This window comes from Cervus canadensis, chromosome 8 (assembly GCF_019320065.1).
Source record: "Cervus canadensis isolate Bull #8, Minnesota chromosome 8, ASM1932006v1, whole genome shotgun sequence".
Lineage (NCBI taxonomy): Eukaryota > Metazoa > Chordata > Mammalia > Artiodactyla > Cervidae > Cervus > Cervus canadensis.
In genome coordinates, this window is record NC_057393.1 from 20100946 (window position 1) to 20124854 (window position 23909).

General features: G+C 44.2%; 1 protein-coding gene across 5 annotated transcripts in view; it reads right to left on the bottom strand.

Moving 5' to 3' along the window:
- Positions 1–23909, bottom strand: part of RBM20 (RNA binding motif protein 20) — a 194595-nt gene that overhangs the window by 58494 nt on the left and 112192 nt on the right. The window contains exon 1 of one of the 5 annotated variants that reach the window (XM_043475467.1): positions 17161–17460. The exons of 2 other annotated variants lie outside the window; for them this stretch is intronic. In XM_043475467.1, the coding sequence (XP_043331402.1) occupies positions 17161–17186 (26 nt within the window). In that variant the 5' untranslated portion in view covers positions 17187–17460. Of the gene's footprint in view, positions 1–4607; positions 5704–17119; positions 17461–23909 lie in introns of those variants that run through there. 2 more of the 5 variants (XM_043475468.1, XM_043475466.1) reach the window with 2 other exon arrangements.

The following is a 23909-nucleotide window of genomic DNA, read 5'->3' on the forward strand; positions in this document are numbered from 1 at the left end:
AGTCTGATGATAATGAAACAAAGCGGATGGGCCAGAGGGTAGGCATAGGCAAGGAAAGAGAGAGAGGTGGTTGGCATGGCACACCGCTCCCACTGTGGATTGGTGCTCTGCACTGGTCTGAGAGAATGAGCACAGGCAGGTTGGGGAGGCAGGTGAGGGGGAGAGATTCTTCACATTTACTGCGACACCATGTGACCAGGGCTTGGCCTATGCTATCTCCCTGGACCTTTCCTGAGACCTACGGGGTAGGCAGTGCTATGTGCTGAGCTGTGCTAAGTCACTGCAGTCGTGGTCTAGTCTTTGCGACCCTATGGACTGTAGCCCGCCAGGCTCCTCTATCCATGAGATTCTCTAGGCAAGAATACTGGAATGGGTTGCCATGCCCTCTTCCAGGGGAATCTTCCCAACCCAGAGATCAAAGTCAGGTCTCCCACATTGCAGGCAGATTCTTTACCATCAGAGTCACCAGGGAAGCCCAAGAATGCTAGAATGGGTTGCCATTTACTTCTCCAGGGGATCTTCCTGATCCAGGGATTGAACCCTCATCTCTTAGGTCTCCTGCACTGGCAGGCAGGTTTTCTTTTTTACCACTATCACCACCTGGGGAGCCCATGGGGTAGGTAACTTCATCCCAATTTTTGCAGGGCAAGAACCTACAGCTCAGAGAGACTAGGAGACCTATTTAACAAATGCCCACTGTTGGTGAGTATAGACCAAGGAGTCAGGCTTTGCAAAGAAGAGAAAGGGCACAGCCCTCTTCATGGGCTGCTTCACTGCTTTGTCCAAAGTGAGTTCTCAGAACATTAGACACCCCCACATTCAAATTCAAGCACAAAACACATTTCAGAGCCAGACAAAAACAAATTTGACTTACTCTTTCTCATTCTATGAGAAATCAAGTATTTGCTGTAAGTCATTAAAGAGACAGGATGTTCCCTCCGCCCGCAGCCTTGCTGTGCTCCAAGGACAGAACAGGCTGGTTGCATGTTAAGATACTGCAGGGTTGCGGGGAGGGGTCGAGGTTAAAATTGGTGACAGACCTCTTCTCCTCTGGGTAGTTGTGCTAGTTGCAGCCAAGCCTTGGTGGCCCCACTGAGGCTCAGGCACACATCACGGCAGCAGCAGAGTTGGAGAGGTACTAACTGTCTACGTAGGCGGGAATGTCAAAGGCACAGGAGGATGGTCTAGAGGCTGGTGATAGATTTCTACTTGTGTAGTATTAAGTGGCTGAGCTTTAGAGGAGCAATTAAGCTTAACTCAAAACCCTGTCCACACAGGGCCAACCCTTCCTACCAGGTCTGTCCTCAATGCAGCCTATCCTTGCTAACAAGGCGATAATGAGGTGCCAACTTGGTTTCCATGACGAGAGTAAGACAAGGTTGGTTTTGTTTTTCCCAGAGAAGTCAGCTGTATTTTCTAAAACTGTGTTCTGGGCTGGAGGGAGCTCTCACTGGAGATTCCCCTTCGCCTCTAAGGACATGTGGGGAAGAGCTGTCTTTCCAACGAGGAGAGCCAACCTCGCTGGATATTTGTAGGTCAGCCATGGGAAACGAGTACTTTCCTGAGGATGGCCCAGGTTACAGAAGTCTACTCATTCACATGCAGCATAAATTAAGCAGACCGACTAGATTTTCTTCTCGACTTCCGCTTTGCCTCGCAAATTGGTCCCCAACTTGAATCAACCTTGAGTAGAATTTGTTTCATAAGAGTCATCAGAATCAGATACCCTTTTGAACCAAGACCCTCAGATAAAAAAGAAATGACACATCATCCTACTTTTAAAAAGTCTTAAAATTCTCAGCCTATCAGAGTTAGTAACTTAAAATTCAGGTGCAGGGACTTCTCTGGCGGTCCAGTGGTTAAGACTCTTGTGCTCCTACTGCAGGGGACACAGGTTCGATCCCTGGTTGGGAACTAAGATCCCGCATGCCACAAGGTACAGCCGAAATAAATTAAAAATAAAAATAAATTAAAAAATAAAATGCGGGTGTGTATAACCGTCAAACTTCTGAGCCAAAAATGGGGGCATGTGGTCTGAAAGCCTAAAGGACAGAACTGATGTCACCCTCCTGTCTTCCTACTACCTCAGTTCGTCACTATTGCATCACTCCCCTGTATTGAAAGTAATTGCTTATGTGCCTTTCAGCCTCCATTAGACACAAGCTCCACCAGGGAAGGGAGCATTTCTCAGAGATTCTCACATTTTCTAGGCACACTTGCTTAAACTTGGTGGGCACTTGGTAACTGCCATGAAACAAAAGACCTATACATAGAAAACTATAAAACACTGATGAAAGAAACCAAAGAGGACACAAACAGATGGAGAAACATACTGTGTTCATGGATTGGAAGAATCAATATTGTCAAAATGGCTATACTACCCAAAGCAATCTATAGATTCAATGCAATCCCTATCAAGCTACCAATGGTATTTTTCACAGAACTAGAACAAATAATTTCACAATTTGTATGGAAATACAAAAAACCTCGAATAGCCAAAGTAATCTTGAGAAAGAAGAATGGAACTGGAGGAATCAACCTGCCTGACTTCAGACTCTACTACAAAGCCACAGTCATCAAGACAGTATGGTACTGGCACAAAGACAGAAATATAGATCAATGGAACAGAATAGAAAGCCCAGAGATAAATCCACGAACCTACGGACACCTTATCTTCGACAAAGGAGGCAAGGATATACAATGGAAAAAAGACAACCTCTTTAACAAGTGGTGCTGGGAAAACTGGTCAACCACTTGTAAAAGAATGAAACTAGAACACTTTCTAACACCATACACAAAAATAAACTCAAAATGGATTAAAGATCTAAATGTAAGACCAGAAACTATAAAACTCCTAGAGGAGAACGTAGGCAAAACACTCCCCGACATGAATCACGGCAGGATCCTCTATGACCCACCTCCCAGAATATTGGAAATAAAAGCAAAAATAAACAAATGGGACCTAATGAAACTTAAAAGCTTTTGCCATGAACAGAATGAAGAAGGAAAATAATGGATGAATTAAAGGAAGGATAATCTAAATATAGCCAGAAAGCAAATGGATTTTGCTGTTGTATACAGCTTGAACTTCACTCAGGTACAGAATCACCAGAGTAGGAGTTCCAATACACTCTCTCCCTGTCCAAATCTAGGTTTGTGTGCTTGTTTTTTTCAAATGAAGCATTTTTTAATTTTTATTTACTTGGCTGCACTATGTGGCATGCAGAATCTTAGTTCCCTGACCAGGGATCAAACCCGTGCCCTCTGAAGTGGAAGTGGGGAGTCTCAACCACTGGACCACCAGGGAAGTCCCCGAATCTACGTTTTGAAATCAAATGGACAATCCCTGTGGTAGGCTGAATAATGAACCGTCCCAAATATCTCTACATCCTAAACCCCAGAACCTGTGAATCTTACCTAACATAGTAAAGGGGACTCTGCAGATGTGATTAAATTAAGAATCTTGAGATGAGAGATTATCCTGGATTATCTGAGCTGGCCCAACGTAATCACAGCAGTCCTTATAAAATAGAGGTAGGAGGATTAGAGTCAGAGAGAGAAAATGTAAGGATGGAAGCAGAGTCAGAGAGGAGAAAAGATGCTATGCTACTGGCTTTGCAAAGAGAGGAAGGAGCCGTGAGCCAATGAAATGCAAGTGGTCTCTAGAAATTGGAAAATGCAAGGAAATAGACTTTCCCCTAGAGGCTCCAGTAGAAACCAGCCCTGCTGACACCTTGACTTTGGTCCTGTGAGACTGACTTTGGACTTCTGACTCTCAGAAATGTAAGAAACTTATGTTGTTGGAAGCTACAAATTTGTGGTAACATGTTACAGACACAATAGGAAACTAAATCCATCAAGAAAGCGAGATGTGAAAGAGGCTTCCACACAGAGAAGCAGGGGTGGGTGTGGGGACACTGGCTGGATTTGTTGGTATGAACTCTTGCCCACAGCAGTCCTGGGGAGTACAGACCATCTGACCCAGGATCTGAAGACCCGCTGGGAACTTAGCCAGGAGCCAAAACAACACACAGGTCTCTTCCTTTTTCAAGTCAGATTTCTCTAAACAGCTGGAGCAACGGCACCCTGGGAAAGCTTAGAACTGCAAACCCTCAGGGACCAACTCATCTACCCCTCTCATCAACAAAGAAAGTGACTTGCCCAAAGCCACACAAAACCCATCTAATCAGAACCCAGAGCTTTCAAGCCAGCTTCTAGTGTCTAACAGAATAGCCTTGCCTCCAAAAGTCTTAAGTTTCAGAACTATTTCATCACCAAATCATCTCCATCCATATTTCTCTGTGGTCCTCCTCTCTGTTCAGTGGGATACTGACTCCCTGCCATAGGCAAGGCATTTGCTGAGCCCTGGGGAGAGGTGGAGATGCAGGCCCTTCTGGAAGCCCTGTCAGCTCCAGTGATGACAGCAAGGGTGCCCTCTTGTCTGGGGAGCGGGTGGGGAGCGCGGTTCTATGCACCTCCCACATCCTAAGTCTTGTGCAGCAGCTCTATCTACAGTCACTTGGTCAAACCTGAGATCTGGGGAGGGAGGGAGAGCAGCGCAGCCAGGCACAGAATCTGGGCACCGGGCATGGAGCTAGAATACCTACCACATAGCCCCACGGAGGGCTGGTCCACTCTCGGCACAGCCACTTGGATTCATTCAGGCCTCCTCAACGCTCACTGTCCCCAGGGCTGAGGTTTCCTTTCCTTTCCTCAGCCATTCACTGTAACAAAGAACTCACAGTGCACAATTACATCCAAAACTTTGGTTCCCCTGCTCACTTGGAAAGTTGGTTGTTCTTCCCAATTAAAGCAGCATTTCTCTCAATAATTTAAAAAATAAAATACAATGTAAAGGAGAACAAGTTGCCTTTATAAGCTGGGAGATTTAGGAGCTCCAGATGAAAACTGTTTCCGATGCTTTAATTCCATACTGTCGAAAGGATGTGCAACATATTGTATCTCCCGGGGCAGCCAACAGCTGCCTCCAACGCTCACTCTTTGTCCCAAAGCTCTTCCACATTTTATGCTGAGTGCCCAGCAGGATGTGATGATGGATTAATATTTGAGTACAGTAACTGAGGCACTGTCCTTCCTCAGTTCAAGTCGGGGTGCTGGAAACCCAGCAAGTTTTTGTGACATAATCCATCCTGTTCTGCTTAAGGAAAGGAGAGTGTTCAGGACATAGACCGGGGCTGCAGAGCCTCTGCTCTGAAACAAACTCCAGCAGAGGGGTCAACAGGACATGGACGAGTTTGATTCAACCCGCATGGATTGAGCACCTATTATGTGCCAGGCAAAGTTGCTAGAGGTGGAAAAAGAGAAAGGTCCTGAGACCACGGGGGAGACAGATCAGCACAGAGAAGATGAATACTCCCACAGAGGTAAGCACAAAACAGCAAGGCACGCAAGGAAGTGGTTCAAGCCTCAGAGGTCTCCGAGCAATGTAACAAGTGAAACAAAAGACCAACTCAAGGGCTGTCCCTGAACTCTGAACAAAACCTTTGAAACAGTCTGGGTTTATTAATCCACCTACAGGTGCAAAAATGCATCAGCTGTTGGTGAGAGGCAGTTGTAGGGTGAGTTGTGGTCAGAGACAGGCTTCCAAGTGCCTGTTACTAGTGATGTGATGCGGGAAGTGAAGTGAAGTGTTAACGGCTCAGTCATGTCCGACTCTTTGCGACCCCATGGACTGTAGCCCACCAGGCTCCTCTGTCCATGGAATTCTACAGGCAACAATATTGGAGTGGGTTGCCATGCCCTTCTCCAGAGGATCTCCCCGACCCAAGGATCAAGTCCCGGTCTCCTGCATTGCAAGCAGACTCTACTGTCTGAGCCACCAGGGGACCCACAAATGAATTGCTGTAGAGGAAAACAAGTGCTGTTTCCCGGGGTGGGCTCGAACCACCAACCTTTTGGTTAACGGCTGAAAGCACTAATTGATTGTGCCATAGAGACCCATGATGGGGGAAAATCACTTAATTTTTCCCAACCCTCAGAATTTTCCCATTTATAAAATGGGAATAGTAAAAAATAAATAAATAAATAAAATGGGAATAGTAATGTCCACCCAATATGATCCAGCCAGTCAGAGCCCCCAGCCACCATGACCAACTTAGGAACTGACACTCCCAGATGTTACTGCAGCCATTCAGAGACAGACCCTCCTCGTCATCTTGTCAGGCCATGCCTGGGTTGCTAAACTGGTTGAATTTAAGTTACTGCTTAAGCAGAGGCTGCCTGAGAATAAAACTAACCCACAGACACTGGCCTGGAGATGGGCACAGTCCACTCTTAGAGTCGCCTTGAACCGGCTTCCCTTGGATCTGCTTGGACTTTTCTTTCCATGAACCAATGCATTTCCTTTAGGTGCTGAATAAAAATAATAAGGTAAAAAGAAAAGCAGCCTACTTGAACCATCTGCAAGTAATTTGGATGGTTCCCTCCATGGTCCCACATTGAATCAAGAGTCCCCTGTCACATTCCAGCTTCCTCAGCTGGAGGCGAGAGGTCACTCAGGCAAAGTCCAGGCGGGCACTTTGGTCTGAGTATCTGCTGACCAGAGGGACCTGTTTCCTGGAGGTTCAGGAAGCAGAATGCTCCTCTATCCTGGGTGGACTAAGAGCCCTGCACTGTGATCACGAAGTGTGAATAGCATGCTGGGGAGAGTCCCCACAAGAGTAGGGACTCAACTTCCTACAGGTTTGGAGATCCAGTGCTGACCACGCAGGTGCTCCTGTGAGAGGGGACAGAACGTCTTGGCCCTCACCTGGGAGAGTTTCTAAGCAACGCCTTTCAATTCTCAGCACCTAACAAGCCAATTTTGCTGTACTGAGAACTGGCTTTATTATGCCAGGCACTCATTATCCCCCAGGAGGAAAAGTTCTTTATTACAGACGCGGGTCTCTGGTCTCCTTTCACCTGAAGGTGAGGTGAGTGTACAATGAGCACATACTGGGCTGTGGGCTACCCTTTACGAACCGGGGTAGGAACCAAGGGATCCAGCCCTAACTCAGCACTTATCAGCTGCGTCACAGTGGACAACAGACCTTATCTCTCTCAGCCTCTGTGTCCTTGACCATGAAAAGAGAAGTTACAGTCTTTCCTCATTTACATCATGAGGGTTGATTCAGGGTTTAGTAGGGAGTTGTCAGAACGCTCTGTAAATTATTTGGCACTTACAGATGTAAAGGCATGTCACTGGCCAGAGGTTATTGGAAAGAGAACATCTTTTGTGTGATCACAACATATTCTTCCTTTTCAGAAAATGTTCCTTTATAGAGGAAGTGATATTTATCACTCACATCCATGGAGATAACCTCGCTGCCACTAGGATTCAGAGTAGAAAGAGGTAAAATTGACTCTGCCATATTAATGGAGTATATATTAGGGTGTTCCAAGGCCTGAATCATACCAAGAGCTTCCCTGATAGCTCAGTTGGTAAAGAATCCACCTGCAATGCAGGAGACACTGGGTCGGGAAGATCCTCTGGAAAAGGGATAGGCTACCCGCTCCAGTATTCTTGGGCTTCCCTTGTGGCTCAGCTGGTAAAGAATCTGCCTGCAATGCAGGAGACCTGAGTTCAATCCCTGGGTTGGAAAGATCCCCTGGAGAAGGGAAAGGGTACCCACTCTAGTATTTTGACCTGGAGAATTCCATGAACTGTATAATCCATGGGGTCATAAAGAGTCGGACATGACTGAGTGACTTTCACTTTCAACCATACCAATGTGATTGTGCTCTGCGTCGAATATGGCGGGTAGAGATGTAAAGAGCATTGCCCAGAGGCTAAGGGCACAGGTTTCAGAGTTTGTATCAACTTGGATATGAACTTCAGTTTGCCACATATCAGCTGGTGACTGTGGGCAAATATTTATTCTCTCTCAGCCTCAGTTCTCACTGTTATAGTAAAGATGGTTATGTCTAAGCTATAGGTTTGTTCTGAGAGTTAAACGACAGGGTAGACATAAACTGTTCTGCACAGCTCCTACATACAGTAAGCAGCCACTAAACCAATGCAGCAGAGACCAGCACCACGACTAGTCTTCTCACCACTGTTGTTACCGTAACTAATATTACTATCATCACCAGCATCATAGTCATCATCAGGGCAGACGGCAGGTGAGCTCTGCCAAGGCAGAGAGGACAAATCTTCCTTAGAGACAGATAGAGACAGATAAAAGAAAACATAAAGAGATGTAAGCACTGAGAAAAAAAAAGAATTTAAAAAGTAAACGCAGACGTGTGCTGAGAGAGGAATAGCAGGGGTAGGGACTGAGACTTGGAGAAAACACAGAGAGTTAATCACAGCAGCTTGCGGAACTGGATAAGTAGTCAACAATAGATTTAAAAGCCGTAAAACAACACAAGGACGCAGCTGAAGTGTAGTGGTACAAATGTGTGTGAACTCACACCAAGTTTTGCCCTGGTAATGTTCATCCATCCAGAAGTAGAAGCCAAGAACTGAAGTCCAGAGCACAACGGTACCTTTGTCAACCGTACCAGTCACATTTTCAGTAAGCACCATACCTTCCACAATAAACAATCAGGAATTTAAATTCACTTCCAGTTCAACTCATCTCCCTTTCCAGGCCACAATGAATATGCCATTTCTTCCTACGTACTAAGATACAAAATATAATCCAGATGAGAGAGCTCACGACAAGCCAATGTTTTCCCAGGTTTGCTCACAGCTTACAGAGCAACCAAATCAAATCAAGAGCAATGGTCAGGGTCAGGGACAGGCTTTCCACTGCTTCCCGGGAGTGGAACCTCCAATCACAAGCTCTCAAATCTGCTATAACACTCTTAGAAGCTAGGTCAAGATGTGACCCTTGGGAACAGTCCCTAAATGTCAGGTTACAAAGATGACAATGATGAGACCACAGTAATATTGGGGCAGAATTCCAAACTGCATCTAATTATCACAAACGTAAGAGCAAGAGATCTCAGAGGTCATTGAGTTTAACTCATTCATTCTACAGAGGAAAACAGTGAAACCCAAAGTAGTTGGTGTAAGTGTAAATCAACCCAACCACACAGCTAGAGAGAGGAGAGCTGAGGCTGGGACCCAGTCTTCATCCTCATTCCTTGGGGCTAATGCAGCCACTGTGGTGGATGCGTCCCCATCAACATGCATCGGGGAGTCTTCTTTGTGGGAGAAGAGTGAGATCACACACTGTTTTGATACTGTTGCCTTCCTGGTAACAATAGGGCTCCTGGATTATCACTAGAGAGGCCTCTGTGACTAATTTTGAGATGACTGGGTCCATGCTGGCATTATCCCGTGTTTGGGTTTTAGCCATGACATTATCATGTGATGATTCATATCACCATGACACATTCATAACAGCAATCATAATCCTATTATCTCTCTTTTGTTTTGTGATTTTCAGTTGGAGTGTTAATAGATGTTTTCACCTCATTAGCTACCTGACCTCCAGGACAGTTACATGGTTAGGTAAATGCAATACGACCATTTCTAGTTTATAGTAAGAAGACTGAGTGAGACCAAAAAAGGTCAGATGAAAAATATGAGGGCATCCAGCAAATAAGGGACTTAGCTGGGACTTGAATGAGGGTCTTTTTATGTACGACCAGTAACCTATCCCCGGCTTACACACTCACTAAAGGGAGCTTATAAAACCACATTCCTGTATCTATTTCCGTGAGTTCAATTTTTTTTTGGGGGGGAGAGGGGTGTTGTCTGTTTAAAGTTACTAAAATATAAAGCTATTTCCTTTATTTTGTGCTTTTCCTCCCAACTTGTCATAGTGTTTCATTTTATTTTTTCCAGCTTTATAGGTATATAACTAACATATGGGGCTTCCCTGGTGGCTTAGACGGTAAAGAATCTGCCGGCAATGCAGAAGACCCAGGTTCGAATTAACATATGACGTTGTGTAAGTTTAGGTGCACACGTAATGATTCGATATATGTATATGACATGAAGTGATCACCACAATAAGTTTAGCTAACACAGTCAGGATGTGATTTTATTTATTTATTTTTTTTTATTAGTTGGAGGCCAATCACTTCACAACATTTCAGTGGGTTTTGTCATACATTGATATGAATCAGCCATGGATTTACACGTATTCCCCATCCCGATCACCGCTCCCACCTCCCTCTCCACCCAATTCCCCCGGGGTCCTCCCAGTGCACCAGGCTGGAGCTCTTGTCTCATGCATCCCACCTGGGCTGGTGATCTGTTTCACCATAGATAGTATACATGCTGTTCTTTTGAAATATCCCACCCTCACATTCTCCCACAGAGTTCAAAAGTCTGTTCTGTATTTCTGTGTCTCTTCTTCTGTTTTGCATATAGGGTTATCGTTACCACCTTTCTAAATTCCATATATATGTGTTAGTATGCTGTAATGATCTTTATCTTTCTGGCTTACTTCACTCTGTATAAGGGGCTCCAGCTTCATCCATCTCATTAGGACTGGTTCAAATGAATTCTTTTTAATGGCTGAGTAATATTCCATGGTGTATATGTACCACAGCTTCCTTATCCATTCATCTGCTGATGGGCATCTAGGTTGCTTCCATGTCCTGGCTATTATAAACAGTGCTGCGATGAACATTGGGGTGCACGTGTCTCTTTCAGATCTGGTTTCCTCAGTGTGTATGCCCCAGCAGTGGGATTACTGGGTCATATGGCAGTTCTATTTCCAGTTTTTTAAGAAATCTCCACACTGTTTTCCATAGCGGCTGTACTAGTTTGCATTCCCACCAACAGTGTAAGAGGGTTCCCTTTTCTCCACACCCTCTCCAGCATAGGATGTGATTTTAAATAACACATTTGATATCCAATCATCAGCCTCTGGGTCCATTGTACTCAGTACCACTTTAATCAGTCAGATTAAAATTCTCGGAACCTGGGGGACATGGAGTCACGAAGGTGCAGCGAGCGATTTTATAACTGACAAGAGAGGGCCTGCCCGTCCTGCCAGAGTTATTAGAAGTGCTTGAAATGTGAAAAAGAGAACTGACAATGCAGCAGAAGCAGAGAAATTAATACACATCCTGCTAGAGTCATAACAGGAAAAGACTTCAAGCAAAGAGAGAATGAATGTGAACTTAACCACGAAGAACCAGACATTAGCTTTGTTTTTTCTTTTCTTCCCTTGCTACCAAATTTCTTTCTTTAAAATATCCTTTCTTTTATGAAATGATGGTATTGTAGGTGGTAATTTATTTTTCATATTAGTATTTGTTTTGAATTTTAAAACTACAAAAATCTAAAGAACATAACAAATACTTATTAATTCATTGTTCGTCAATCAAAATTAAATACTACCATTACAGTCATTTTGAGCCCAAGTATTTTTTATAAAAAAAAAAATTATACAGACAAAACTGACATCCCTTTGAGACTGCCCAGTCTAAGTCCACCTTCATCTCCCCCAATAACATCCACATGTGATCTGTGTATCTGTTTGTTTACCTATCTACATATAGAAAAATTATAAAAGAGACTTTTTCTATACCTGCATGAGCTTACAGAACAGCACATAAGACTAGTTTCAACACTATTTCTCTTAAAGAAACAAATACATATTCTTTCAAGTTTCTTTTTACATACTGAAAATTGAAAGCAGCATGATGCAGTGAAAAACTTGGTGAGCTAAAAATCAGGAGACCCAGGCCTGGACCTACAGTTACTATTTACTTCCGGTGGGATTATATATCAGTCAACTTCCTCTCTTTTTTTTTTTTTTTGGTAAAATGAGAAAGCTGGATGAAAGGATCTCCAAGGCCTCTTCCACCTTTGAAATCTGATGATTCTAAGGTTTAATCTCATCTGTCAAATGGAGATAACGATGTCTGCCTTACTAACTGTTATAAAGATCAAACATGATGTGCAGGTGTTCTGCAAAACAGTGTTGATAATAATAATATTAGTTGAATAATACTGAATAATAATTATTATTATTACTACTACTCAGTAAAATTAAGCTATTTTTAAGCTTCTGGGAATACTTTTAAAGAAACTATTGTTATACTACTGTTGTTACATATAACTTGTTTAGACTGACATGTTGCAGTCCAGGCAGCATGAAATAATTTAATGTCTTCTAACTCTGCTTTCTTGGGCAGGCAGTTCTGCACAAGGACAAGCTCTCAACTCTACCCACGAAGACTGAGTAAATGAAATATCAAAAGTGCCTAGCCATAAGATGCTGTCTTCTACAAAGCATTCCACAGACAGAACCAAGCTTCCACAGTAAAATGCAGCTCAAAGTACTTTGGGTCTGGAGTTGGTTTGCCTGAGACATAGTTCTTCAGGAAATGCATGCAGAATTTCACTCATTTTGTGAAGGATGAAACTGAGGGGATAATTTGACTTACAGGGGTTAGGAGAGATGTTTCTGTTTTCTCAGTGATATAAGATATGGTGACCTCTCAACCCACTAACTCTTCTGGGGAACATCAGGGTCTTTGAGATGGAAAAACAAGCTGTTTGAAATATATATTTAGGGGAATTCCCTGGCGATCCAGTTTTAGGACTCTGGGCTTTCACTGCCGTGACCCACGTTCAATCCCTGACCAGGGAACTAAGATCCCGCAAAGCCACGGCATGTCCAAAAAAGAAAAAAAAAAAAAATTGAAATGCATGTTTAAAAACTGTTAAACAAGTCTCTAAGAAGCCAAATGACAATGTTTCTACATGCAAATGAAATATTTAGGGGTTTATAGATCACTAGCCTCAGTGAAGAACAGTGTGCACATAAACATGAACACCTTTGCATATACCGCTCCCTCTCCCCGGACCACCTCCTCCCTACTCCCCATCACCTGGATAACTACCATCCTTCAACATGCAGCTCACATGGCACCTCCTCCAGGCAGCCTTCTCTGACTTCCTCCCCCATCCAGTGTGTGCTGGTGTCTCCTCTGTCATCCCCCATAATGCCCCACAGTTCTATTAAGCCTCAATTACACTCCGTTCTAACTCCTACCACCCTCACTAATAATTATCTACTCAATCACTCATCTAATGTCCTCATACCCTACGGTCATTTTGAAAGCAGTTAATTATGTGTCCATTTCATGTCATAGTGCCTGGGACACAGTAGGTGTGTGGGACCAATAAACACATCCATACTTGCACACACCTGCTCCGTGTGTATGTGTGTGGAGATAATAGCTGTGTATCACATTCTCAATTTGTTTCCTGGCTAAATGTTCCATGTGTGCTGCTACAAGGCTTTGAAGATGAAGCTCCGTGGAGAATGTGGATTAGACTCAGTCTTTGAACACTGTCAAAATTATGTAAATAACCACCAACCACATCAAGGATAGAATTCTAAAATACTCAACAAACAGACTTGTTGCCACATTTTTCCTTTTAACTAAATCTGAAGAAAATGCAATTTCAGTGTGCGATCTGAGGAGCTATGTGTCTAATCTATACAATTCTGAGATGAAACATATGCTCCAGGAATGGTCCTTATGTTTTCTAAATTTTATTTTCAGTTTATATCACTGATTTTTTTCTGGTAAATGTACAAGGAGGATTATAAAATTCAAGTTAATATTAAATCACAATAAAAGTTTAAATTTAAAGAACTTAAATTCTCACTCAATAAAGCTGGTCTTTTCCTAGAGTTGCCTGACTGTTACCCTGGACATTTTAATCAGTGTAATTTAAGCCAAATACTAGGAGTCCCTATGAAACCGAAGAGGTGTTGTGGGGTATTTGGGGAGGAGGCCAAGAGAGACACTGTTTTTGTTGTAAGTCGATCCACTTCTTAGACAGGCTCTGCCACGAATAACTGTACATCTTATTGCAATCAATTCACCCTGCAGACCTCAGTTTTCTCATCTGTGAAATGGGAGGGTCAAATGCGATAACATTTAAAGCTCCTTTATGCTTTGTGATTTTAGGATGGTGGGTGTTTTCCTAAAGCTGTTATTCATGACACACAGAAAAGTGAGGATGATCTGGCCACAGGGTAGACAGATTTTGGCCCTGAGAAATCTGAGTTTCTAGCCTCTACTGCTCCTCTAGTCCTGGGTAACTTCAGGGGCACTTAACCTTCACTTAACAGATATGTCTGTAAAATGAGAAAGTGAAACCAGAGCAGTGATTTTCAGGTCTTGAGGGGAGGGGCATCAGGAAAGTTTCAAAACACAAATGCTGGGCTCACCCCCAGTTTCTATCTTAGGAGGTCTGAGTTGGGACCTGAGAATTTGTGTTTCTAACAAGTCCAGGTGATAACTGATGCTGCACTTTCAGAACCACTGAACTAGACAAGCGTGAATTGACCTTCTAACTCTAGAAATCTATGGTGGCAGGTTATAAAGAATTTAGTAACAGTTGTATTTTTTTAGGAGCCACTTCTATATACTAATCGTGCAGTACCCCAGGAGGGGCTTCCTTTTCCATGGGGGTTTCAGACACTGCAAAAATGTGGTTATTCTTATACCTAACTTCCTTTAAGAGATTCAGTTGGCATGTTTAACAACATTTGACCTCCTGGAATCAAAATGTTCAAGGTTCACAAACCTCAGGTAATTTAGTGGATTGACTGGCTCAGTGTTATGTTATCTGTGTTGACTAGGAAGAAATCATACCTCCATTTACACTGAGTTCAATGATCCAGAGGATAGAGGAGTCAGACTCCAGTATGTCAAAAGTTCTTTAGTCAAGCAACATCATCATTATGAGAAAACCCACCTTCCAAACTCACCCTAGACTTAAAGATGAAGTTTTTGATAAAATCATCTGTATCTCTAGATTTCAATGGTATAGCAATTACTCGGGGTGTTTTTTAGAATACTGATACTTAGGCCCCATTTCCAGAGATTCCTTTTCACCTTAGGCACTGGAATTTTTAATAGCTACCCCGGGAGATTTCAGAGGAATTGGAAACAAAGTTTGAGATTCACCAATATCTAAAGGAATAGTATCAACCTGTTCTTCTTTACCTTGATCCCCACAAGCCATTTTTGTCACTACGAACAACATGACCATGTATCTTAAATTGTACTTAAGAATAAACATTGAAATTTTTATAAGCCCACAAAGGGTCACAAACACAGTGGGCAATCGATCAATATTTCTTAGCTAGAATGAGGCAACTTTCACAGAATTCAAAAAATATTTTTTTGTGGCTAGACGTGTCCCAAAGTATATAAATAGTTTTTGCTGTAGGAAGCTGGGTGAGGTTTGCAGGGGTATGACTCTTGCTTTCTAAATGATAAGCACCTTGAAGACATCATCCACATCCTAAATTCTTTCAAATTCCTGAATGTCTGTCTGGCTCGGTGCCGGGCAAATTAGAGGCGGTGAACACTTATTCAACTCACTTGGATTTACGATTGTCTCTAAGCCCATGGGAACGGAGACCTTAGCAGAATATGCTAAGTGATTCATTGTGGAGTATGAGGTATATGTTTCCTTGTGTTCTGGGAATGTGCACTGTTTAATTCTTCTAAATTCCTTAGAGTGAGAGTATTACAGATGGGACTTTACAAATATACCATATAACTATTTATTTGAGAAAATGAAGAGAAGTTTCTGATGCCTTAAAAAACCTTTCTGACTACAGCCGACAAAACACAGGTGCCACCCAAGGCAGACAACATTCTATGTAGGTGACTTCTGAGTTTTGCCTCTATTTTTCAAAGTTGTGGTCCTATGAAAGTTACTGTGGAGAGGGGATGAAAGACAAAAAGCAACAGCAGAGAGACAGGCCCATCTCGGTTACATGTGCGCGTGTCCTTGTAGCCATTTTCTCAGATCACCGCAAAGCAAGATTGAGAATTGCCTCGGCTGAGGCAAGTAAGAATGGTTAAAACCCAATGGGTGGCTTTTCACTCAAAACTGTTCTCCAGCCCTTTCCCCTGCCACCCCATCCATTGCTAATTAGGGGAAGCCAAGGCTTGACATGTACACAGTCCTCTGTGGTAAAATTGATTATTATATTACTCTGGAAAATAAGGAAGTCATTTTGTTCAAAATATCAAATTCCACAAAATCATATGTGGCAGCTGCTAGTGTATGTGGGGGGGAGGGGTGAGTGTGTGAAAATATTAACCCTCTCCCCTTCAGTTTTCCGACATCTTGACAAAAAAGGGCACAAAAAGAAAGGAGGAAAGAAAAAAAAAGTTTCCAATGCATGTGAGGCAGAAACCAATAGCAAAGCTAACATCTGGATTTTTTTAAGGTTAAAAAATTTCCCACAACTTAAGACACATCATACACGCCATTTAACCAGAGTGTGGATTTGCTCTGATACACTTGCAAGCAGAGAATCAGTATTTCTCTCTCGAATGTGTCCAAGCGACTTTTAATTGCATCAGATGAAGAAAGAGGTGAGTCATGTTTGGTTGTGCTTGAGCCTGCTAACAGATCATCACATCCATGTCCAACTGTGTCCCCTGAACCTCGGGACATAAGTTTATGTGCTTGCTTGGGGACTGCTAATATAGTTTTGCTTTGTAATTTAAAGATATTTAAGTTGCTGAAATGCGTATCACAGCTCCTGCAGAGGTGCTCAGAAGCGACTTGCGAGCATGCTTTTCTGGCAAAACACCCCTGCTCGTGAATCCTAACACCGCACTCCCCTCCGGTTCACGAGTCTGACTCTGGACTCAACAGATACCAGACATTTCAAATGCCGTAAAGTTCATTTTCCATCATCGACAAGTTCCAACAATGAACACAACAAACCTCAACCTTCGGAGACCCTCATAATTCATAAGGTTTCGGGATTTCGAAAATGTCCCCTTCCATTCCCTCCGATCTGGTGACAACGCAATCTGTTTTCCCGTAGCCACGCAACTTTTCTCTATAAAGGAGTTTAGTAACCAGCGTAAAAAGAGCATCTAAACTTCCTTGACATTGGGATCGCTGATTTCACTGGGGTCATGAGGAGCTGTTTTAGGTCACATGTTACCCCTGCCGTTGTGAATCATTTATTACAACTTTTTTAAACAGGAGGGGGTGGGGATCCACACAAATCGCATACTCATGCACAAATGCTTAGCGCCAAGACGTTGGTCAGAAGTGCTGCCCGGACTAGAGAATTAAAAAAAAAAAAAAAACAACCCTTGATTTCCCTCTTGGGCTGGGAAAAGGTAGGATGACGTCATGCAACCTTACCTTTCTGAAAAAGACCAGGGCTCCTGGCATGGAAGGCTCACCTGAGGCCACCGAAGCCGGGCGTCATTTTGGGTGTCGCGCGTGTGCCTCCCTAGAAAATTCCAATGACATTCTACCAGCTTTCCGCATGCCAATCATGACAAGCGTCCACTTAGACTCTCCCGAGTCTGGGAAGGGGGCAGAGGAGGGGGGACGCAAGCAAGGGAGCCAGCGAAAGAGAAGGAGCACCCGGGACACCGCACACCCGGCTGGAAGCAGAGTCACATGCCGCCAGGGGCCATTCCTGTGGCATTACACATCCTGAGTACAAATGGCAAGCAATATCAGTCGATGTTTATGCCACATGTTCTCAGCCTCTTCACATATCAATGCCCAGGCCAGCTCGACGCAGACAGGACGCCTAAGACCGCTTCTGAAGGAGGGAGTCTGGTGCTAATCATGAGGTCATTTTTAATAAAATCCCAAAGCCTTCAGTCCTGGTTTACTTTCCTATTTTTTGTGGGTGGTGGTGGTGAGAGCGCTTTGTTTATTTGCTTGTTTTTGACTCTGGGTCTGGTCCTGAAGAACCCCCAAAGGACCCCATAACAATGCTTAGCAATGCAGCCGCCTCACACAGCGTGGTCACACTGACTCCCAACCCACAAACCTCCTGATTGGCTGGCCCCTCTTTTTTAAACTTTTGTGATGCAGGAGGAGATGGAGTGAAGTGACTCATCATTTCACCATCCCAAGTAGTAACTGCAATATTTTTCAGTAGGAAGAACCGGCTATCTTCTGCTATAAGCAGGGGACTGTAACTGGGGGTGAATGTCCCTCAGGGTACACTGTAGACATTTTGTTTCAGAATTGGGACCACTACTGGTATCTACTGGGCAGAGGCCAGCAGTGCTGCTAAAATCCTACAATGCTCAGGACTGACCCATAGACAAGGATTACCAGTCCAAGATGGCAATAGTGCTGCAGCTGAGAAAATATCCTACAGCTAAGTACCTCTAAAAGTCTTGCAAAAAATATGACACCAAAAAGGGCGGGGGGTGGAAGGAAGGAAGGAAGGAAGAAAAGAGAACAAAGGCAAGAAGCCCCTCTCTGTGAGGCACTGACCAGAGACCATGGGTCCCCTGATGAACCTGGCCTGATTTACAGTTTAATTACTTAAGAAGTTGCTCACTTGTCTCCCTAGGAGTCACCATTCTCCTGCCACTTTTCCTCTTCTTCTCTTTATAATACTTAATCAAACCAAGTAAACCTTCTCATGACTTTCTAAGTCAAATGCTGCTGTCTGCAGATGCCTCGTTGCCAGGTTAAACAGAGCTGCCATTGCCCCTTTGTGTCCTGTGTGGACCATCTGATGTTCATCCGTGATGCCCAGAATCCTATATAATCCCCGCTCAAAACTACTCAGGAGGGTAGGCGTTTTACAAGGTAAAACCTTCCCAAAAGAGCTTAGAAAGGCTGAGGGATGAAAGCTCATGGCGTTCTATTTGCCTGAGACTCCTAGGTGGGGGTCAGGGGGACGGGGATGGTCACCAGCTTCGGGGAGGCTCTTCTCCACACACTCAGGGTGTGACGTTCCTGCAGCCACTGGCAAGTCGAAGTGAAGACCACTCTTGCCTGCCTGAACAGCCGCCCACCAGAGGCCGGTCCACCGCCCACTCGCCCCCTGAGCTCCCTGAGAGCCGAGGGCTCCTTCTTCCTAATTTAGTCATAGCCCACAGGCTGCCCCAGGCGCCCTGGCTCTCTGCCGCCCACTCAGTCGCAGACACCTAAAGGCGCCAGTCCCAGATCCTGATGCACAGGATCCAGCCAGCCTGGCCGCAGCCACATTTCTGCTCAGGCCTGGGCCCCTCCCACGATCAACCAGTCTTCCTCAAGGCGCGCAGTGATGCCATATTTTGCCCTTCCTCTGTCCCTTGTCTCATCTTATTACACTCGGGACTTGCTTAGGATAAGGGTTTGCTACAAAGTGCTCCACCACACACATCTCCCCAAAGCCGGATCTAAGGCTCTGCCTTTCTCCTGCTACCAAGCCAGCATTGACAAGCGGATGGGAAGGGTTCAGGGGCCCTGGGCTGGAAGAAGCAGGAGGCAATTCTGTCCCAGATGAAATGCTGCTGTTTATTATGAGACTACGAGTTCCTTGAGGTGACACAATGGAAGGGGATCATTTGGCCTCTGCTCCAGGAGCGACATCCCAAAGCAGGTGGTGTAGTGACCCTCAGTGGAGGTGGGGGAGGGGGCTACACACAGTAACATGAGACACACCTGGTAGGCGTATACAGCCCATGGGTGAGTGGTGAAGGCAGTGGAAGATTAAGGATAGGGAGGTGGGAAACGGCTTCATGGCACCTGGCTTCATCACTGACTCCGTGTGTGGCCTCCAGCCCCTACAGAGTCCTCAGAGGTCAAAACATCCAGGTGCTAAGCACACAGGAACTTAAGGGCATAACATGTGGCCATGCAAAGTGAAGTCTATAATCTACTTACTACTGAATGTTAAGTTAAAAACCAGGTTCTGTAAAAAACTAAAAATAGAGTTATCATATGATCCAGCAATCTCGCTCCTGGGCACCTATCCAGAAAAGACAAAAACTCTAATTTGAAAAGATACAGGCACCCCAATTTTCACAGCATCACTACTTACAAAAACCAAGACATGGAAGCAACCTAAATGTCCATTGACAGATGAATGGATAAAAAAGATGTGAGGGGTGTGTGTGTGTGAGGAACGGAATGCTGCTCGGCCATAAAAAGAATGAGATACTGCCACTTGTGGCAACATGGATGAACCTGGAGATTATCATACTGAGTGAAGTAAGTCAAACAAAGACAAAAAATATGATACCACTTCATGTGGAATCTAAAAAAAAAATGATACAAATGAACTTACTTATAAAACTGAAACAGAGTCACAGATATAGAAAACAAATTTAGAGTAACCAAAGGAGGAAGGGGTGGGAAGGATAAATGAGGAGTTTGGTATTAGCAGATACACACTGCTATACAAAAAAATAAACAAGATCCCACTGTATAGCACAGGGAACTATATTCGATATCTTGTAATAAGCTATAGTGAAAAAACATATAAAAATATGTATATATATATAACTGGATCACTTTGCTGTATAACAGAAACTAACATAACATTATAAATAAACTAAAATTCAATTAAAAGTTTTTTAATTAAAAAAAAACAGTGCACAGAATTGTATACATGTTACGACCATAGACATGTAAAAGGCAAAACAACCCTTAGGTAGAAAGAAAAAATACTATCAGAGAACACACCAAAATATTAACAAGGACAGCTGAGTTTAGATGATGGATTCTTAGGTCATTGCTTCAACCTTTCTCCTTTGGTAAATGTTCCAATTTTTCTTTAATAAGCACATTTATTTTTCAGGGAAAAAATCTTAACTTTTCCAGGGACAAAGGAATTCAGTTGGACAAGCATATTGCACCATCTAGCGTATAAGGACTTTTCAATGAACTCCCTTATATAAATTGTCCATCAAGGCTCCCTGCCATAGCAGGTACTTCTCTGTTGGAGAACCATTATGCCAAAACGTAAGGGCAAGGCACCTGGAGGAGCGAGGCATCCATGTTCTCTTGTGGAGGCCCAAGTGCAAGATTCAGGTGTGTTTTCGCACTTGTATGCCAGGAAGACACTTGCACAAAGTAGGTGGAAGAGCCAGCACACTGTTCAGGGGTCAAGAAAGGCCCATTTTAGGACCTCAGACTTCTGACCAGAGAGATCAAGGTCACCGGCATGAGACAGCTTCTAGTGTGGCACATATATACAATGTTGTACATAAATATAATGGGATATTATTCAGCCATAAAAAGGAATGAAATTGGCTCATTTGCAGAGAAGTGGAAGAACCTAGAGTCTGTCATTCCAGAGTGAAGTAAGTCGGAAAGAGAAAAACAAATATCATACATGAATCCAAATACATGGAATCAAGAAAAACAGGACTGATGAATCTATCTGCAGGGCAGGAATAGAAACGCAGACATAGAGAACATTATAAAGCAATTATCCTCCAATTAAAAAAAAAAAAAGCCAAAGTCTGCAGCAGCCTCTTTCCCTTTCCCACTGCAGGTCTGGGGATGGGGAGGAGGAACACTCAGTTAACTGCAGATGGCTAGGCTGGGCCGAAGGGAAACGACAGAGTCATAGCTCAACCCCCAGAAGCAGGCTTGGGCCCACAGACTCAGTCTCTCGCACCCTTCAGAGTGGGACTAAGTAACTACACCTCCCATGGGGTGTGCCCGCACACGACTAATCCAGGCCAGGCCTGGACTAGAGACTACAGCCGGGCCTCCTCCAATCTGCAGCACACTGACCCTGGACGAGCTACTTCATCTCTGTGTTTGGCTGAGAATCTTGCTGGAGCCGAATCCCCACCTGCACTGGAGAGGCATAGCTGTCCCTGTGGCATCCACTCCCTCCCCCACTCTGCCGGGATGAGCCAGAAGCTGCTTGGAATAGCCCAATTCTTGGCCAAGAGGTACAGAGGTTTCCATGACCTAAGAGATCCCAGCACACACACGGCATGTGAGAAAACCACTGCAAACATTCCTGGAATCCTTTCTTCCCACTCCTTTCCTTTCCTCTTTTCCTTCGTAACCTTTTCAACAGAAGTGGCAATTGATGGTGAAACTAGCTCCAAAGACCAGTTTCTCTTTATAACCAGGACTGATTATGCCATCCTAGCTTGGGACAGGGGGTTGGAGGGAATAGCTAAGCCAGAAAACATGGAGCCTTGGCCCCTGAGATAACTGGAGGGAAGTAAGAAGAATGCAGAATTAATGTTGTTGTTCAGTCTCTAAGGTATGTCCAAATCTGCGACCCCATGGACTGCAGAACGCTATCCTTCCCTGTCCTTCTCTATCTCCCGGAGTTTGCTCAAACTCACGTCCATTGGGAGAAGGCAATGGCACGCCAGTCCAGTACTCTTCCCTGGAAAATCCCATGGATGGAAGAGCCTGGTGGGCTGCAGTCCATGGGGTTGCGAAGAGTCGGACACGACTGAGCAAATTCAATCTCACTTTTCACTTTCATGCATTGGAGAAAGAAATGGCAACCCACTCCAGTGTTCTTGCCTGGAGAATCCCAGGGACAGCGGAGCCTGGTGGGCTGCTATCTATGGGGTCACACAGAGTCGGACACAACTGAAGCGACTTAGCAGCAGCAGCAGCATGTCCATTGAGTCAGTGATGCCATCCAACCACCTCATCCTCTGTTTCCCCCTTCTCCTTCTGCCCTCAATCTTTCCCAGCATCAGGGTCTTTTCAAATGAGTTGGCTCTTCGCATCAGATGGCTGAAGTATTGGAGCTTTGACTTCAGCATCAGTCTTTCCAATCAATATTCAGGGTTGATGTCCTTTAGGATTGATTGGTTTGATCTCCTTGCAGTCCAAGGGACTCTCAAGAGTCTTCTCCAACATCACAATTCTAAAGCATCCATTCTTCAGTGCTCAGCCTTCTTTGTGGTCCAACTCTCACATCCATACATGACTACTGGAGAAATCACAGCTTTGACTACACGGACCTTTGTTGGCAAAATGATGTCTCTGTTTTTTAATATGCTGTCTAGGTTTGTCATAGCTTTCCTTCCAAGGAGCAAGTGTCTTAATTTCACGGCTGCAGTCACTGTCTGCAGTGATTTTGGAATCCAAGAAAACAAAAAATCTGTCACTATTTTCACTTTTCCCCCTGCTGTTTGCCATAAAGTGATGGGGACCGGATATATGATTTTAGTATTCTGAATGTTGAGTTTTAAGTCAGCTTTTTCACGCTCCTCTTTCACCTCGTCACCTCTCTAAAGAGACTCTTTAGAGACCCCCTTAAAAGAAAAATTGTAGAGATTCCAGCCTTTCATTACAAAAAGGTTTGAGGAAAGAACAAACACAGGATTCGTTCCCAGAATGAACAAGCAAGATCTATGTAATGGCTACATCCTGCAAGACAAAGGCCAGCCCTGCCTGAGAGCAGAGGAAACCAGTCAAGAGCTGTGAGTCAGACGATGTGGGAATGAGCCCTTCCTAGAAAAGGAAGCAGGTTCTTTGTTGGGCAGCGGCTTTCCGTTCTCATCTGGTTACTGCTGTTCCTCTGTAGGTTCTCCAGGGGCTCACAAAACACAGGCAGGAAGCAATTTTAAGTTTTCCAGATTTGCTCTTTGAAGACTGGGCCCAGCTTCCAGACACAGATCCCATGCTGGGTTTTCAGGGGCCCCATGTCCTCAGGACCTTTGCAAGGCCTCTCCTTGCGAGGCCTTTCTCTAGATCTGCACTGTCCAAGAGAGCAGCTATTAACACATGAAGCTAAGTTATTAATATTAAATACAACTTAAAACTCAATTCCTTGACTGTACCAGCCACAGTAGCCACGAGACTCATGGCCACACATACTGGATAGCATGACATAGAACATCTTCAGCATGCAGCAAGTTAACAGGACATCACTGCTTCAGATCCTCATGTGACCGGCTCCTTCTCAACCTCAGTGTCCTGCGCTACTGTCCCCTCCCAAAGAGGCCCACCTCAGACCCAGGAACCTAAAGGAAGTACACTCACTCTCCGTCCCTTTATCCTGCCTTTGTCAATATCTGAAATTATCTTATTTTGTGCTTTATTGCCTGTCACTCCCCTGGAGCATAAGCTCCATGAGAACAGGTCTCTTTTATTGCTGCCTTCCCATACCTGGCACAAGCAGAAGCTCGGTAAACACCATTGCATAAATGACTCACAGTAGGGTCTACCCCAACCTTCTGGAATCAGAGGACACTAG